General features: G+C 42.3%; 2 protein-coding genes across 2 annotated transcripts; both read left to right on the forward strand.

Annotated features, from left to right (window-relative positions):
• Positions 1-369: 369 nt before the first annotated feature.
• On the forward strand, positions 370-2956 carry ssr4 (signal sequence receptor, delta). The gene is made up of 6 exons (XM_058409675.1): positions 370-530; positions 868-986; positions 2036-2110; positions 2205-2294; positions 2414-2479; positions 2589-2956. Exons 1-6 carry the CDS (start codon positions 467-469, stop codon positions 2691-2693), a joined length of 519 nt encoding a protein of 172 aa, XP_058265658.1. The 5' UTR covers positions 370-466; the 3' UTR covers positions 2694-2956.
• A 461-nt stretch (positions 2957-3417) lies between these two features.
• sephs3 (selenophosphate synthetase 3) lies at positions 3418-11187 on the forward strand. Its single transcript, XM_058409673.1, has 8 exons — positions 3418-3827; positions 5029-5132; positions 5285-5392; positions 7128-7282; positions 7731-7821; positions 7942-8041; positions 9103-9315; positions 9399-11187. The coding sequence occupies exons 1-8, from the start codon at positions 3545-3547 to the stop codon at positions 9686-9688; spliced, it is 1344 nt and encodes a 447-aa protein (XP_058265656.1). The 5' UTR covers positions 3418-3544; the 3' UTR covers positions 9689-11187.
• Positions 11188-17698: the final 6511 nt, after the last annotated feature.

Raw genomic sequence — 17698 nt, forward strand, 5'->3', positions numbered from 1 at the left:
GTCTCCGCTCTAATTCATCCCAAAGGTGTTCTATGGGGTTGAGGTCAGGATTCAGTCAAGTTCCTCCACACCAATCTCCCTCATCCATGTCTTTATGGACCTTGCGTTGGTCACTGGTGTGCAGTCATGTGGGTCATCCCCAAACTGTTCCCACAAAGCATGGTACGAAGCTGAAGCATTAAGGGTTCCTTTCACTGGAACTAAGGGGCCGACTTTGACCCCTGAAAAAACAACACCTGAATTCAATGATTTGGAGGGGTGTCCAAAAGCTTTTGGCGGTATAGTGTATGTGTAGTTGTGTAGTTGTAGTGGCGGCGGATTCCGCCTGAGGGCGCTCTCTGAAGCGGGTCTACTCCGTGTTCAGAAACATGACGTGTCTGTGTGACTTTCATTGGGTGATCCTCGAGCTCCTCTTTCCTGTGTGAAGTTGCTGGCTTTGGGTTCTCTCGACCAACTAAGAAGTAAAATGAAGCGAGTAATCGTAGCTGTGTTGGCTCTGTGTGCGGCTCTGTGTGCGGCTCTGTGTGGAGGTGGGAATGCTTTGAACTTTTACATTGTTGCTTTTTGTATAACTTCAAAGCGCTGTTCGCTATTTAAGTAGATCTTTAAAGGCTGATGGTCTAAGAGTTTCTACCTGTAATGTGTGTTACTCTACTCTACTCTACTCTACTCTACTCTACTCTACTCTACTCTACTCAGAAAGTGCATTTAACCTTCAAACAGTCCTAAAAAGTTATAATCTGCAGTGTATCAGACAGGGTAGATCATCAGAGTAGGGGAAGTACTAGGATTAATCAGTATTAGGTTTTTCATGGCACCATAAACCATCCATATTTGTAAAAGAAAATTGTGTTTCTCTTCTCCTAGCTGATTCTTGCACAGAGCCGGTGATCTCCACCTCATCATACACAACCGCTGACGCAGTGATCTCCTCCGAGACGGTCTTCATTGTAGAGCTGAGCCTGGCCTGTGGAAATGGAGCACAGGTATAAAAAAAAAATTACAGTATGGACCACCAGCTTTATGTACAACGTTTGTACATGTACATTTCGTCCAGCAGAATGACCGTGATTGAACAGTTTGTTCCGAATTGGGCATATTAATGCACCCCTAGTGTTATTTTCAGGTTCTAAATCAGATGTCCAGCTGTTTGTGTCCATACTGACCTTTAAAGTATGTTAGATAAGATTCACCTTTCCTCCTACCTGAGATTAGATTGTAAACTGTATATAAAATGACTGACAGAAGGCACATGCAGACACAAATGAGCGTTTCAGACTGGAGGTCCATTTTATCCATGACACTTTTGTTAAGGACATGGCTTAATCATTTTTCTTTGAAGTCATCTTCTAAATGTCTTCCTTCTCCACCTCTTACTGCCAAATCAAACCTGTAGCATTGCCCAAGCAAGCTATTCTGCCTCTCTCTCTCTCTTGGTGCAGTGGTAGCTCAAGTGGTCAAGGCTCTGGATCAAGCCCCAGCACGGCCAAGCTGCTACCGTTAGGCCCTTGAGCAAGGCCCCCAACCCGCCACTGCTCCAGGGGTGCTGCGTCATGGCTGACCCTGTGCTCTGACCTCAACCCCCAGGGATGGGATATTTGCAATAATGCAAATTTGCAGTTAATGTGTTAGAAGCAGGAAAAATTGAAAAGTGTAAGGATTTGAGTGAGTTTGATGAAGGGCCAAATTGTGACGGCTAGACCACTGGATCAGAGCATCTCCAAAACTGCAGCTCTTGTGGGGTGTTCCTGCAGTCTGCAGTGGTCACTATCTATTAAAAGTATCCTTTAAGTCTTGTAAGTTGCAAGGTGTGGCCCTTGGAGGCCCCACATCGCAACTTACAGGACTTAAAGGATCTGTCGCTAACATCTTGATGCCAGATACCACAGCACACCTTCAGGGATCTAGTAGAGTCCATGCCTTGATGGGTCAAAAGGGGGACTAACACAATATTAGGCAGGTGGTCATAATATTATGCCTGATCGGTGTATGTGACAAATAAAGACAACTTAACTTTCTCTCTCTCTCTCTCTAGAGCGTTGCCCTCTATGCAGATGTTAATGGCAAACAGTTTCCAGTGACCAGAGGTCAGGATGTTGGAAAATATCAGGTATGTGATGCCATACGTAGGGTCATATTAAACCATCTTGACTTTTTGCCTTTTGTAAACACAATTAAACCCTGATCACGTTCTTTGTTGGCAGGTTTCCTGGAGCGTTCCCCACAAAGAAGCCAGCTCAGGCACATATCAAGTGAAGTTCTTTGATGAGGAGGCTTACAGCACCCTGCGTAAGGTGAGACAAATCTTTATTTTAAAATGTTTAGCGATGTTGAAGAGAGTTGCTAATGGAATGTACAAAGCCAGCATGTTTTTTATTAATGGTGCTGATGATAAATGTGTATGTTATTGCAGGCCCAGAGGAATAATGAAGATGTAGAAGCCATCAAGCCTCTGTTTTCTGTCAATGTGGAGCACAGGGTGAGTAAAACGTGACACTTTGTGTCTCCACGTGACACAGAAGCATAGTTGTGTGGACATTTTAAACGATGTCTTTCGATTAAATCTATGCTTTATTTTGTTTTTTCAGGGTGCATGGAGCGGTCCTTGGGTGTCCTCAGAGGTCTTGGCAGCGGTCATCGGCATTGTCCTGTACTATTTGGCTTACAGCACTAAAAGTTCAATTCAGGCATAAATATCTCAAGTGCTGAAATTGTGTCAAAGCATCTCGGTCATGTACAAACTCCTTCATAAACAGGCTTTAAGTATTTCTTGTACCAGTGAGTGCTCACATCACATCACCAGTTTTCTATGTAAGATTTTTTATGAAGCAGTTGGTGGAAGCCTGAGTAATAACCTGTGTTATTAGATGTGTACTTGATGTTCTGAGGACACATTCTGGCTTTTGGAATGTCTGCTTGTCAATGAAATTCATTGAATAAAAATGACCCTTTTTAATGGTGTCCGATTATTTTTACCAGCACAAGAAAAATAATTACAATGCTTCACGTGCTTTTTACTTGTTCTGCCAGTCGCGTGGCGTCGTTAATAACTGGACAATACCATTTTTAACAAAAGACAGGGAGGGTGGGGGTTGAGCGAGATCGAGCATTACCAGCTACGTTGTGTTTACTCTGAGGTTATTTTGTCAAGTAGTGTTTTTGGAAACAGGAAAAGCAGACTATGTCAAGAGGAAATCTAAATAATTTGTTAGTTCAAAAACCGCAACTGCACGGTAACTATTTGTCTTTGACTTGGAATGGTATCAACCGAAAACGGTTTCTGACTCTATCCCAAATGCCCGCATGCTCTCTATTTAAGTGCTCTACATAGGGTATAAAGTAATAGTTTCTATTCCCTTTGTAGTACACTACGTTTCCACATAGGGCGCTATTTGAGATTCAACCTTGTACACAACAGCCAATATGCTGCAACCGTCTCTACTGCCTCCATATTCACTTCCTTGTAGGAAACGACATTTACTAGTCCACGCCGTTCGTTATTTCGCCGTCTGAACGAGAGGCGATTAACTGGCGAGAACTAGCCATGTCCGTTCCGCCGCCGTCGGTCGCTTCGGTAGGATACTCGGCCTTCTACCCTGCCGGCTACCAGGCTCCAGAAAGCCATGGCCTGGACCGCACTTTTCGCCTCACGGCCTTTTCTGATATGAAAGGCTGAGGGTGTAAAGTCCCGCAGGAGACACTGCTCAAACTCCTGCAGGGACTGGAGCCCGAGGCTCAGCCGGGACAGGACGGAGCGGAGACTGGAGCCGGGGACGTGGTCTCGGAGTTCAGTCAGCTAGCCTCGGTCTCACACGGTCCCCGGTTAGGTGAGTTCGGCTACACCGTCGCTGTGGACTGATAGAGCGAGGGATCTGTAAAAGGGACACAATTGTAGTGTACACTATGGCGCCGTCAAAAAATACTAAAGAATTTTAATATATATTGGCTTATTGTACTTGGCTACCAGTTTACATATTAGACTAAAATAAAATGGCATTTTCAAAATATACACCTGGTTATCAGCTATCAGTATTTTATTGACTAGCCGGTGACGTCAAAGCCGAGATACCCTGTTCCTCCTGCTCTTCATGCCAAACACCGATCAGCCATAACATTATGACCACCTGCCTGCGTATTCTGGCCCCTTTCTATCAGAACCAGTATTAACTTCTTCAGCAATTTGAGCAACAGTAGCTCGTCTGTTGGATCGGATCACACGGCCCAGCCTTCTCTCCCCACGGGCATCAATGAGCCTTGTCCACCCATGACCCTGTTGCCGGTTCACCACTGTTCCTTCTTTGGACCACTTTTGATACTCTATCAAAAGTACACTTTTGATACTTTTGATATTCTTTGGACCACACTTCTGATCCAGTGGTCTAGACATCACACTTTGGCCCTTCGTCAAACTCAAAGCTCAAATCCTTACGCTTGTCCATTTTTCCTGCTTCTAACATCAACCTTGAGGACAAAATGTTGACTTGCTGCCTAATATATCCCACCCACTAACAGGGGCCATGATGAGGAGATCATCAGTCTTCGGCACCTCTCAGTGGTCATAATGTTATGGCTGATCGGTGTATGTTCCTGATGATCATAAATAGTTTAGTATTTCCTAAACTGCTTACAAGTTTTTAAAACAGATTTTATCCGGTCATTTTCACCATGGTCACATTGTGGAATAGCCGAGACATAAGAAAAAAAAAAGTAAATTAAACTTACACTTACATTTTTGATGGGCTTAATTAAAGACAGTTTAATATAAGAAAGTTTTGTTTCAGCACTTAAGGTGAAACTGGATCTAAATATTAGAAAATGCAATTATTTTGAGCGCTGAGCTGAACTATGCACTGAAGAAATAATTCATTAACACTCAGCCGGCTTTCTGTCCGCTTGCAGCTTGAAGGAAAAATGCTTGTGACTTCCTGATGATGATAGCAGTCCATTTTCACATTAATGAGTAACCTCTGTGATTCAAATCTATGATGCCAGCGTGAAATTTCATGTAAAATCATCTATATGTTGCAGGCATTGGGATGGATTCTTGTGTCATTCCTTTGCGGCACGGAGGTTTGTCCCTGATCCAGACCACAGATTTCTTCTATCCTTTAGTCGAAGATCCTTACATGATGGTAAGTATTACCCTAGACATCTTCTGTGTTTTGTTCATCTGCACAAGGGCACATCGTCTTCCATCATCTATTAACGACGTACTGGTTACTTATTTCATGTTAACCATTCACGAAGCATCGTGCTGTATTTGTGCTGTTCTTTTTTCTTCCAGGGTCGTATAGCATGTGCAAATGTGCTGAGCGATCTGTACGCCATGGGAATTACTGAATGTGACAACATGCTGATGCTACTGAGCGTCAGTCAAAAGATGAACGAGAAGGTGAGCCACACACACACACACATGCACTATAACCTGTGATCAGGGTAATATAAGCTCATGTGGTTTGTGGGAAACCCTGACGTTTTGCACAATGCTCCTGCACACTGCTTATTTGCAAATGCTAAAGAAATCCCCCTCTGTGTTGTGTGTTAAGTGCTCATGCTGAACACTCTGTGGTGAGATCATGGTTCTGTCACTAAATATCTTTCAGTAAATAAAAGAAGAGGAAGAGCCGTGGTGTAATAGCTGTGTGGCAATTAATCCTGTGACTCTGGTGGAGTTTACTTGTGCTTTTGACACTTGTGCTGTTTACCCCAAACTGTCCTCAAAACACCTTTATTCAGCTATTTTCCAATTGGGAAAATTTGTAATAATAGATAAATCAAGTCTAGTATTAAATGAGTGTACACTGTATTGCCAAAAGTTTTGGGACACCCCTCCAAATCATTGAATTCAGGGATTGGGCTCAGCCCCTTGCACAGTGCATAAATGAGTGAGTTTGGTGTGGAGGAACCTGACTGGCCTGTCATCTGGGAGTTGTCCCGCCCTTTGCAGCTATAACAGTTTCAGCTCTTCTGGGAAGGCTTTCCACAAGGTTTAGGAGTGTGTTTATGGGAATTTTTGACCATTCCTCTAGAAGTGCATTTGTGAGGTCAGGCACTGATGTTGGACGAGAAGGTCTGGCTCACAGTCTCCACTCTAATTCATCCCAAAGGTGTTCTATGGCGTTGAGGTCAGGACTCTGTGCAGGCCAGTCAAGTTCCTCCACACCAAACTCACTCATCCATGTCTTTATGGACCTTGCTTTGGTCACTGGTGTGCAGTCATGTTGGAACAGGAAGGGGTCATCCCCAAACTGTTCACACAAAGAGCATGAAATTGTCCAAAATGTCTTGGGATGAAGCTGAAGCATTAAGAGTTCCTTTCACTGGAACTAAGGGGACGAGTCCAATCCCTGAAAAGCAACACCTAAATTCAATGATCTGGAGGGGTGTCCCAATACTTTTGGGCAATATAGTGTATCTAATGTTTAATTTGTAGGGAACTGCCAAAATAATGTATATACTGCCTTAGTCACACATCTTACCATTAAGGATTATTAATATCAGAATTAGGATTATGTACTAGTCTCATGCAGTGTATTTATACCTTTGACTGATGATTTTCAGCTTAGATGAATATTCAGGCTGCGCAGTTTCAGTGTTTTTTTTTTCACCTGGATGAATGTCTAACTTTCAGCTAGAGCTCGGGTGTTTACTCTGATCCCACTTTTTAAGCTTGACATGAAGAACAAAAGGCAGCCTTTGAGTCTGGCCAAACACTGACCATGCACTTTTATGCTCGGGTCAATCCAACCCTATGTGCTGCTGCTGATCACAGAGCCACAGAGCTCACTACAGTGACTCTCCGTTTACAGAATGGACTTTAACATTTTTAATGGCACATTGTTTGCTTGTCTGGATTTTTATCTAAACTTTGAAACCAACCGACATTCTTTCATCATTTGTGTGACATGCAACGCACTGTGCAGCATTGTGTAATGGTAGAGTTGCATTAAGGAAACCGAGCATCAAACTTCTCATTTTTATGCTATTTTTAAAAGGATATGTATTAAAGCTAAAGGAAGTTGTAATACTTAAACAAGCTAAATTAAAGTGGCATCCTGATTCCTTTTGATGTTAAACAGAGAGCTAAATGCAGTGTTGAATCTGTTTCTGTGGTCTTTTTGTTACAGGAGAGAGAGCAGGTGATGCCTTTAATGATGAAAGGTTTTCGTGATGCAGCTGAAGAGGGCGGGACTTCTGTGACGGGCGGACAGACGGTTGTGAACCCTTGGATCATCATAGGGGGCGTGGCTACGGTAGTGTGCCCACCTACTGACTTCATCATGTGAGTCTTTTAATTGGAATATTGCCTATATACTGGAAGTGTGTGTGTGAGCAAGAGTGCAAGAGGATTTTTTTAATAGCATGGAGAACTAGATACCTATTTTTGTGCACTCTGTTTCACACATTTTGATGTATTTTGAGAGCTTTTTTTCAGAAAAATGTATTCCTTTATGGCCAAAAACATTTCTATACAGCTTTACATTTGCATAATATTTATATATGTGTCCTGCCACATGCCTGCTGTTAAATTTATTTACAGGATGTTATCTAGAGTACTTGTCCTGGAAACCCAATGGAAATAAATACTTGAATTAATTTTAACTTTCTAAAACTGGAGTAAAATTTTGGATAAAAAATTATTATAATAAAATGTTTGTTAAAGTCATTGATGGTATTTGAAATATTCCTAAAGACAACATTTCTCTGTTTCTTCTATGCGTTCCACACAGGCCAGATGGTGCTGTACCAGGAGACGTGCTTGTTCTGACCAAACCTCTCGGAACCCAAGTAGCCGTCAACGCTCATCAGTGGCTCAACATAGTACGAGCTTTTTTTAAAAAATCTTTTTTCCACCTTTACACATTCTGCCCTCCGCTGTGGTCGTGTTTGTTTGTATGTTTTTGTTTTCTTGATTTCCAATTTCTGTCTTCATTCTCTCAGCCAGAAAAATGGAACAAGATCAAGTTGGTGATCTCGAAGGAGGAGGTGGAGCATGCTTATCAGGAGGCCATGCTCAACATGGCTACCCTTAACCGCACTGGTAATATGGCCGAGATCGATTAGAAATGATTCTCATAATATCTCATATGTTCAAAGCTTCACTACAGTCAAACCTGCTGCTTTTACTGCATTTAATGGGAATGTTATTTTATACTGTGCCATTATGAACAATACCTAAGATCATGTCTTGGCAACTCAGCACACCGTTTTCTGCTTTCTCTACGGGAACAATCGAGAGAAAATACACCCATCAGGCATAACATTATGACCACCTCCCTGATATTGTGGTGGTGCTGCCAAAACAGCCCTGACCCGTCCTGCACTGTGTATTCTGACCCCTTTCAATCAGAACCAGCATTAACAATTTGAGCACCAGTAGCTCGTCTGTTGGATCGGATCACACGGGCCAGCCTTCTCTCCCCAATGAGCCTCGGCCGCCCATGACCCTGTCACCGGTTCACCACTGTTCCTTCCTTGGACCACTTTTGATAGATACTGACCACTGCAGACCGGGAACACCCCACAAGAGCTGCAGTTTTGGAGATGCTCTGATCCAGTGGTCTAGACATCACAATTTGGCCCTTTTGGTCAAACTCACTCAAATCCTTACACTTGTCCATTTTTCCTGCTTCTAACATCAACTTTGAGGACAAAATGTTGACTTGCTGCGTAATATATCCCACCCACTAACAGGGGCCATGATGAGGAGATCACCAGTCTTATTCACTGCACCTGGCACTGGTCAAAATGTTATGGCTGATCAGTGTATGTTCCTGTAGATGTTTCCTCCATCTCGTTTTCCTACTGAACAGTTGGAATACATTATGGAAAATCCTTGTTTAATAACCTCTTCTCGATTCCCTGCAGCGTAATCGGAATTCACTCTGGATCTGCTCATTTAATGTTTCTAACACGCTCGCTGGTTAATTAAAAGGCTGCGCTGATTTAAATGCGTTGGAGCAAAGAAGTGCAGTGCAGGCATATTCCAGGACTGCTGCAGATAAATTTTTAATTATCTTTCCTAATTACAGTCGACAGATTCTGAGTCGCACGGCTAAGTGCCGAGGGTTCGTTTTCACTGATGATTTCATTTCATTTTAGCCGCTGCTCTAATGCACAAGTTCAACGCACATGCTGCCACTGATATCACCGGCTTCGGGATCATTGGGCATGCACGGAACCTCGCCAAGCAGCAGCGCAACGAAGTGGCCTTTGTTATCCACAACCTGCCAATCCTCGCCAAGATGGCTGCTGTCAGTAAAGCCGGGGGTAACCTGTTTGGCCTTCTGCACGGCACCTCCTCTGAGACCTCAGGTCAGGGTTCGAGACAGAAATGAAACTGTTTTTGAAAGTGAAAGTAGTTTAAAGTCTTCACACCATTGCTTTGTGTCTCTCAGGCGGTTTGCTGATCTGTCTGCCTCGAGAGCAGGCGGCGCGTTTCTGTGCCGAGATGAAGGCGAGCCGGACGAGCTCACTGGGCGACGGACAACAGGCCTGGATCATTGGAATCGTGGAGAAGGGTAGCCGCTGCGCTCGCATCATCGACAAGCCCCGCATCATTGAGGTGCCATATCGTGGCCTCGCAGCAGCGAACGCACAGCAGGAGAGCTCCAACACTATCACAACCCCCACAGCCACCAACACCAGCTGTAGCCCTGCTGAAGCTCAGCCCAGCCTGGCGCAGTGACCCAGCCTCTAACACAAGAGTGTAATAGGATTGTTCATTGTTCACGTTTGTGCTCTGTACATTTCACCTCTCTCTCTGTGGGTGTGGCCTCTCTGGTTGTGCGAGTTATTAAGGTTGTGTACTTGTGGGAATATGTGGAATGTAGTTTGTGCTGGTAAGACTGGAAGCATGAGTGTGTGTGTGTGTGTGTGTGTGTGTGTGTGTGTGCGCATGAGTGAGAGAATGCAAGGGTGCTTGTGTGATTCAGAGGGAATATGAGGGAGGGGATATGTGCATTCTCGACGCTTTTCATTTCATCTCCCTGTTCAGCCGACGGGTTGAGAGCAACAGACCAAAAATTTTCTTTTTACCTGGTGGGAGGTGGAATGGATTGCTTTTCCTTCTATTTTATTTCTTTTTCATCCACTTTCCTCTGTCAATCCAGTGATTTAGAAGAATCTCTCATCAATTGTATTGTGTTAAAGCCTGTAAACGCCCCCTTTCCCGTTAGCCCTGGGTTATGTTTTTGCTGAAAGAATGTTCACTCTGAGTTCAAGCGTTAAAAATTTGCAAAACTGATGCTTGTTTTGAGTCACATCACATTTCTGAAAAAGTTCAGACCCTTTCGATCAGATGCATCTTGTTTAGGACAATCAGAGCCACTTAAAATACGTCAGAAAACATTCTATCAGCAAACTTTAGGGAATTCCAATAATACAGTCAAATCAAGCCAAAAAAATTGCTGAAAATAATATTTAATACGGGAAAATGTAATTTATTTGATATTTAATTATATGATTTGTGTTTGTGTCATAATTCTGAAAGCAATCAACCAAATTAATTAACCGATCATTGTGATGCCATTGTTTTAGTTCTGATCAGCTTCTCATGTAGTTGTGTAGCTGTCTGTGTCGGGTGAATGATTTTTTTGTGTTTACAATCATTTCGGTCTCTGGAATTTGTGCATTAGTGTTTATTTTTGAAATGTTTTGCATTTGATCATGTTATGTGTCTCTGTACCGAGGTTAATGTCGGGGTTTTAGAGTCTCAGCTAGTGATGGTCCGTCCTTTTCATCATGTATTTAGTCTGCAGTAGCTTTCGGGACTTAGTTTTGTGTGATGCTTAGAATTACGGCAAGCCTGTTTTCCTATCAATGCTGAGGTGTTTCTCACTCCTCCTCTCTCTGTGCTAGCGTTCTGATTTTCACCACTGGGAAATCTGATGTCTGAGTCCTCCCCGTGTATCAGAGAGAGGATTGAGCAGCTCTCTTTGGTCCTATGGGCGAGGCCGGAATCCCAGAGGCTTTCAGCTGAACTGCTGCAGTGGATCAGAAGCACTCTCTCTTCCTGATCATGATGCATTTCCTGTTAAACCTCAGCCAGTGGGGATGGGAAAAGTTGATGTTATTTTTAAGGAAGCGTGGGAGCTGGTCTGCTTCATCTGTTCAGCTGCCTCAGGCCTTTGTCCTGATTTACATGTCATCTTAAGACAATAAAACTCATCAAGGGATTTGTGTAAATGGTCTGAGTTTTTGCTTATTCACTCAGTGACGTGTTTAGATTTATGCTCTAAATGTAATTGTGACGTGTTTACCACGAGGTGGCAGCAGAGTACAGTGTCTGATCATCACACTAAAGCGTGTGTTACATGGTTTCCTGGACACGTGTAGTCCAGACATCAGCCCTGGCCCATGTCAGCATAAGCAGGTGACCTTATAAAGCTTAGAACTGATGACAATGACGCTATGCACTGAACTAATACTCACACCTGTCTGGCCTGGCTGTGAAATATTTAACAACTCTACATCAGTTGTATGAATGTCACACAGTCACATACACACATACTATCTATCTATCTATCTATCTATATAAATAAATAATGTGTGTGTGTGTGTAGTATATGTTTAGACATTTAAAAAACTACTATATATTAAACAGTCAGTGTTGCAGTGTTTGGTGAGAAATCTTGGAGACAGTTCATTAAACTTTAATTCTTACAAAACCCAGCTGCTCTGTAATTTAATACACTGCTTTCTTTACTGACCTACAAATATTTTTTTAAAGCTCATTATATAAAAGTTATTGCCCTGACTCAGTAATACAAAAATCATAAACATCTATAATCAAATTTTAAGGGAAAACCCTGGTCTGGTGTGAGGAAGCAGATTTTTTTTTACATCATGTGGACAGCTGGGTGTATCCGTGGATGGGATGGGATGGGATGGCATCATGATGCACTATGGGAAGAATTCCTGGAATTCCAGCACACTTTTAGAGATCATGTAGAGTTTATAGAATTTTTTAAATATTTCATAAAGGGAAAGTAAAAACGTAAGCAAATTTGTGATATTGATCATGACAACTGCTTTGTACAAAATATATCAGATTTTTTCATGCCTAATGTCTTGAATTAAAGTCCGGCATGTGTCCAGAAGAAACACTGATGGATTTGATCTGAACTGGATCATCGGGTGGAGTAAATATCCATGTAAATATGGCACCAGGATTTTAGCAGCAGATCCTTGAAGTCCTCTAAGTTGTGAGGTGAGGCCTCCATGGATCAGACTGGTTTGTCCAGCACATCCCACAGACGCCTGATTGGATTGAGATCTGGGGAATTTGTTGTGGTCATCAAACCATTCCTGAACCATTTCTGCTTTGTGTCACGGTGCATTATCCTGCTGAAAGAGGCCGCAGACATCAGGGAATACTGTTTCCATGAAAGGGTGTACATGGTCTGTAACAATGCTTAGGTAGGTGGTACATGTCAAAGTAACATCCACATGGATGGCAGGACCCAAGGTTTCTCTGCAGAACATTGACCAAAGCAGGACACTGCCTCCGCCAGCTCGCCTTCTTCCCATAGTGCATCCTGGTGCCATGTGTTCCCCAGGTAACAGACGCACACGCACCCGACCATCCACGTGATGTAAAAGTAAACGTGATTCATCAGACCAGGCCATCTTTTTCCAAAACAGCCCTGACCCGTCCGGCACTGTGTATTCTGACCCCTTTCTATCAGAACCAGCTTTAACTTCTTCAGCAATTTGAGCAACAGTAGCTCGTCTGTTGGATCGGATCACACGGTCCAGCCTTCTCTCCCCACGTGCATCAATGAGCCTCGGCCGCCCATGACCCTGTCTCCGGTTCACCACTGTTCCTTCCTTTTTTGATAGATACTGACCACTGCAGACCGGGAACACCCCACAAGAGCTGCAGTTTTGGAGATGCTCTGATCCAGTGGTCTAGACATCACAATTTGGCCCTTGTTATTCACTTCACCTGTCAGCGCTCATAATGTTCCGTATATATATATATATATATGTAATTATACACATCAATTCAGAAGACAGATAGAAGTGGTTGCTTTTTTTGCTTGTATTCACCGCTAGTTGACCCTTGTTAAGTGGAATGAGGCCTGCTGTTCCAGATAATAGCTTCATGAAAAATTGTTCATTTTGGACACAATGCCCAAACAAGTCTCAGCTCACACATAATGTTATACACAATATTTTCAGTTTTCAAAAGCTGAGAGAACCAGATGTAATGCTTGTCACAGCTTCAAAAATATTTTCTTTCTCCAAATCCCTATTGTTTAACACCACAATCAAGCAAAGAATTAGGTAAGTGTGCTTTTTTTTCTTTCAAAGTGGTCACCATACAGCTGAAACTATACAGCTAACAGTTTGTAGACACCTGAGAATGTCACCCTCGTGAACATCCCACTCCAGATTTATTCTCCCTCGGCTGTTTAATACCATTCATTTAAGATTATGGAGCTCCAAATTCCCCAGATTTCAATACGACCGAGCATCTGTGGGATGTGCTGGACACACAAGTCTGATCCATGGAGGTCACACCTTACAACTTGCAGGACTTCAAGGGTCTGCTGCTAACGTCTTGGTGCCAGATACCACAGCACACCTTCAGAGCTCCTGTGGTCAAATTTTTCTTCAAATTTGTACTTCAGTTGTAGTACAGCATGTGTTCAGGGGGGATTTGTGTTCATTGCTGTGGATAGATCTGTGTGAACAGCCATGACCCAGGGGACTGCTGTGGACAGAACCACTCTGAGACTATCACACCATCACTGAACTGCCATTGCATTGGTCAGCTTGCGACTGCAAGGAATAATTGTCTGTAATGATCTCAGAAACTACACTGACCTACTAGTTCCTCAGGAGCTCTTGGATGCTGTTGTAGAGAGGACATTAGTTACTTTTAGATTATTTACTGTCCAGTGTCACCCAAATGAGGATGAGGTTCCCTTCTGAGCCTGGTTCCTCTCAAGGTTTCTCCTTCACATCATCTCGAAGAGTTTTTCCTCACCACCGTCGCCTCGGGCTTCTTATTAGGGATAAAATACCAACTTACCTTTAAACTTTATAGTTTCTTATGTTCTGTGAAGCTGCTTTGAGACGATGCCCGTTGTTAAAAGAGCTATACAAATAAACTGAATTGAATTGGATATGGGTGTGATGGTCAGATGTTCACAAGTTTATGGTCATCTAGTGTATTTTAAGGCTCTGGTCATCTACAGTAGTGATGGTCAGAACTGTAGATTATTTAAAGACATTTAGTAACGTAACTAAATATTATTAAAATCAAACCCTAGTTATAAAACATGTTGGATCGGTACTGATCAGGGGAGGTTAAGGCATGCTTTCTTCTGAAGTTTAATACGAGTTTGTCCTCCTGAGACCTAGAATATTTGGTGTATTTTTATTAATGTCCCTTTGTTATTTTTTAACTGCACTTGGAAAGTGCCCTAAAACAGGGAGTGATTGATGTTGAAAAAAAAAAGAAGAAAAAAAAGATCCCCTCATAGAAGATACGGCGTCTCAGAGGGACCTAAAATAGTTTAAAGTCTAAAAAGAGACTTTTTATGAGCACAGTATGATTCAAGCGCATTGTCATTTTCATTATGTCTGTAATAAAATAGCGAATGGTTAAAAACCCAGATGACAGGCCTGCAGACTTCCCGAGCCTTTCCCCATCACATTCCCTTCATATTTCACTCATGCACAGCAATAAAAGTGACCTTAATGAAAACAGGATAAGCAATAACCAGTAAAAAAAGGTTTGCAGTAATCGTAAACGAATACTCTCCACATGACATCTTGGCAGCCGTCGTGTCGAAAGTTTCCAAAGAATAATTCAGTGCAGCATCACATTTATCCTGGACAAAACGTGTCTGTGGCTCTTGCAAAGTTGCTAAATCCAACTAGCTGTCTGTGTGTGTGTGTGTGTGTGTGTGATAAGCTCTGGATCCACTGCAACCCTGACCAGGATAAAGCACATACTGAAGATGAATGAAGGTATTAATGACTTTATTTTTGCTTCAAAGTAAACTTGAAAGTACAGGTTATGATGAAATATAGCCAGTTCTTCATCTAGAACACAAGGATGGAGAGGCTGAGGCTTTCTTCTTCTGAAGTGTCCATGTTATTTTTAAACTAAAAAAAGAGGCAGCTATGTGAAGGATTGGTCTTCCAACCCTGGGCCGCTTTACTGCGGGGCTATCCATGAGCTCACAAACTCGTTAAAGTTGGACATTTGTTTGATGTCTGTTGTTTTATACAGTTCGTTAGTTTCTTGAACCGTAGTGGTAGCTCAGTGTTTAAGCTGTTGCTGTACTGATGGAAAAGTAATGAGTTCAAATCCTGCCACTGCTGGGCCCCTGAACACGGCCCTTAACTGTATAAATGATCCGGTCTGGATAAAGGTGTCTGCCAAATGCTGTAAATGTAAATAACAAGTATCAGACAAAGTGCTGCACAGTAAAATGAGGGTGATATGAATAAATAAATAAATCACTCCGCAAAACACAGCTTGCCGCTGCCAATATCCGTGTGTTTGGAGGATTTGAATTTCGTCTCTCTGAATTCTGTTAAGAGAATTCCTGGTTCCTGGTGTCACATAACATTTGGCCAATTTATCTACAGACATGAACTGCTGCTTAAGTCGTCTTCCAGAATTCACAACGCTGGAACACTACACACCGTGTACTCCTTTGCCAAGCAGCTGGCTAGAGCATTTCACATATTTCTTTCCGTTTTCATTTTGTGAAAATTTTCCCTGTTTCTCCTCGCTGCAGTTATACAGACTGACCTGCTGTGAGCATAAAAAAGGGCCTTCAAGGAAACATAAGCACACACACACACACACACACCTTTCACTTCTTAGTCCTTCTTAATCTTTCTTTCCTTTTCAAAACTAAATATGCATCATCTTAGTAAACATACAGAAAGGAAAGTAACTAATAGCCACTGAGTTTCTACACTTAATTAACTTCATTAATATAAAAGGTAAAGGTTTATTCTTCATAAATATAAAGGTTTAGTGTGAAAATGCAGCTGACTGAACGGATTTATAATATATATACAGATAATTTTACAATTTATATTTGTGTGTGTGTGTGTGTGTGTGTGTGTGTTGTATCTTTTCCCTCATGGGTTTAATAAAGTATATCTCTCTGTCTGACTGTCAGTCCGTCCGTCCCTCCCTCTATCTATCGATTTGTCTATCTCTAAAATCTATTTTTATCTAAAATCTTACCTTATCAGATGAGTTGCATAGCCCTACATTTTGACCTGGCTGAAAACAGATGCATGTAAGATGGACTTATATCAGTGGACTGAACTCGGGACAGTTTTCCTAGCCGGTTGTCCCTCTGTGTTGGTGATGCTTCATTTAATTTTAGCTCAGTGAATGCAACCCAACATGGAGAATAACTCTAAAAGCGAGCAGAAGGAAAATGTTCAACATATAAACTTAGATGTCTATTTTTGGTTGTGTTTTCAGCACATATGGTTGATGACAGTTCCCCACAACAGCTAGTGTATAATACATCCAGTGTGAGCAATTTGGAATTCAGCCAGAGTCAGGTCCTCTTCTGTCCTGCTATTAACTTAAAGCACATTCGAAAACCATTTTGTTTCTCTTCGTCTGTCCATCTGTTCTCTCCTTTTCTTTTCATTTGGTATGCTTTTCCCTTCCTGAAGAAATCAGCTCCTAATTGTACACATGTGTTGCTCTCCTTCCTGACACCCCATTTTCTTCATACACGTTTTCTTTTCTTTTCTTTTTTTTCTAAAACAATGTCTTTTTTGGAGCTCTTCCTGCATTCTCTCGCACATAGTCCAATCTGGCCTGGCCAACCTCAATCTACCGGGTCTCCAGAGTCTACTTGCCTGTGTGTATGTTATCAATACTAACAATTGGCTTTAAGGGAAGAACTCATTAGCACTAACCAGACAAACAATGACTCAATCTTATAATAACGCGTCAGTGGAGACTTTAAATTGCTACCTTTCATGCCACCTTTCCTTTGCTTTACTTCCTTTAGATTGATCTACTGGATTTTATATTAGTATAGGTGACCTGGTCACTTAAGGATATGTGTGTGTGTGTGTGTGTGTGTATGTGTGTGTGTGTGTGTGTGTGTATGTGTGTGTGTGTGTGTGTGTGTGATGTAACTGAAAATGAGAGTGTATAGAAAAACCGATAAGAGCTCTTGTGGTTTAGACTCGATATCTGATCTGATTTTTTCCCCTTTTTTGCCCCTTGCAGCTGTTCTCAGAACTCTGTACCTCCATATGGAACAGAACTCAGATTGATCTTCTGATGTCTTTATCATTTTTCAATGAGAATGATTCCTTTATTTCTAGATTTTCTAGTCTAGCCCCAAGCATTTGCTTTTGCTATTTGTTGAAGACATGATGAAAAGATGAATATGAGAAATGCTTGATATTTACATCTAGATGTGCTAATCAAGGGGCAGCCTGGCGGCTTAGTGGTTAGCAGTGTTACCTCACAGCATGAAGGTCCTGGGTTCAAATCCTGGGTTGTGTGGAGTTTGCATGTTCTCCCTGGGCTTGTGTGGGTTTACTCTGGTTTTGGCCCACAGTCCCAAAACATGTTGATTGGTAATTCCTGTGTGTGTGGTTGTGTGGCCCTGTGATGGACTGGTGACCTGTCCAGGGTGTACCCCTGCCTTTTGCCCAATGTGTGCTGGGATAGGCTCCAGCA

The sequence above is a fragment of the Hemibagrus wyckioides genome, linkage group LG15 (genome assembly GCF_019097595.1).
Source record: "Hemibagrus wyckioides isolate EC202008001 linkage group LG15, SWU_Hwy_1.0, whole genome shotgun sequence".
In the NCBI taxonomy this organism is placed as follows: Eukaryota; Metazoa; Chordata; class Actinopteri; order Siluriformes; family Bagridae; genus Hemibagrus; species Hemibagrus wyckioides.

Coding starts and splice junctions, on each gene's coding strand:
- ssr4 (XM_058409675.1), top strand. CDS start 467: ATGAAGCGAGTAATCGTAGCTGTGTTGGCTCTGTGTGCGGCTCTGTGT. Junction 531..867: donor GTGTGCGGCTCTGTGTGGAG/GTGGGAATGCTT, acceptor CTCTTCTCCTAG/CTGATTCTTGCACAGAGCCG. Junction 2,480..2,588: donor CTGTCAATGTGGAGCACAGG/GTGAGTAAAACG, acceptor TTGTTTTTTCAG/GGTGCATGGAGCGGTCCTTG.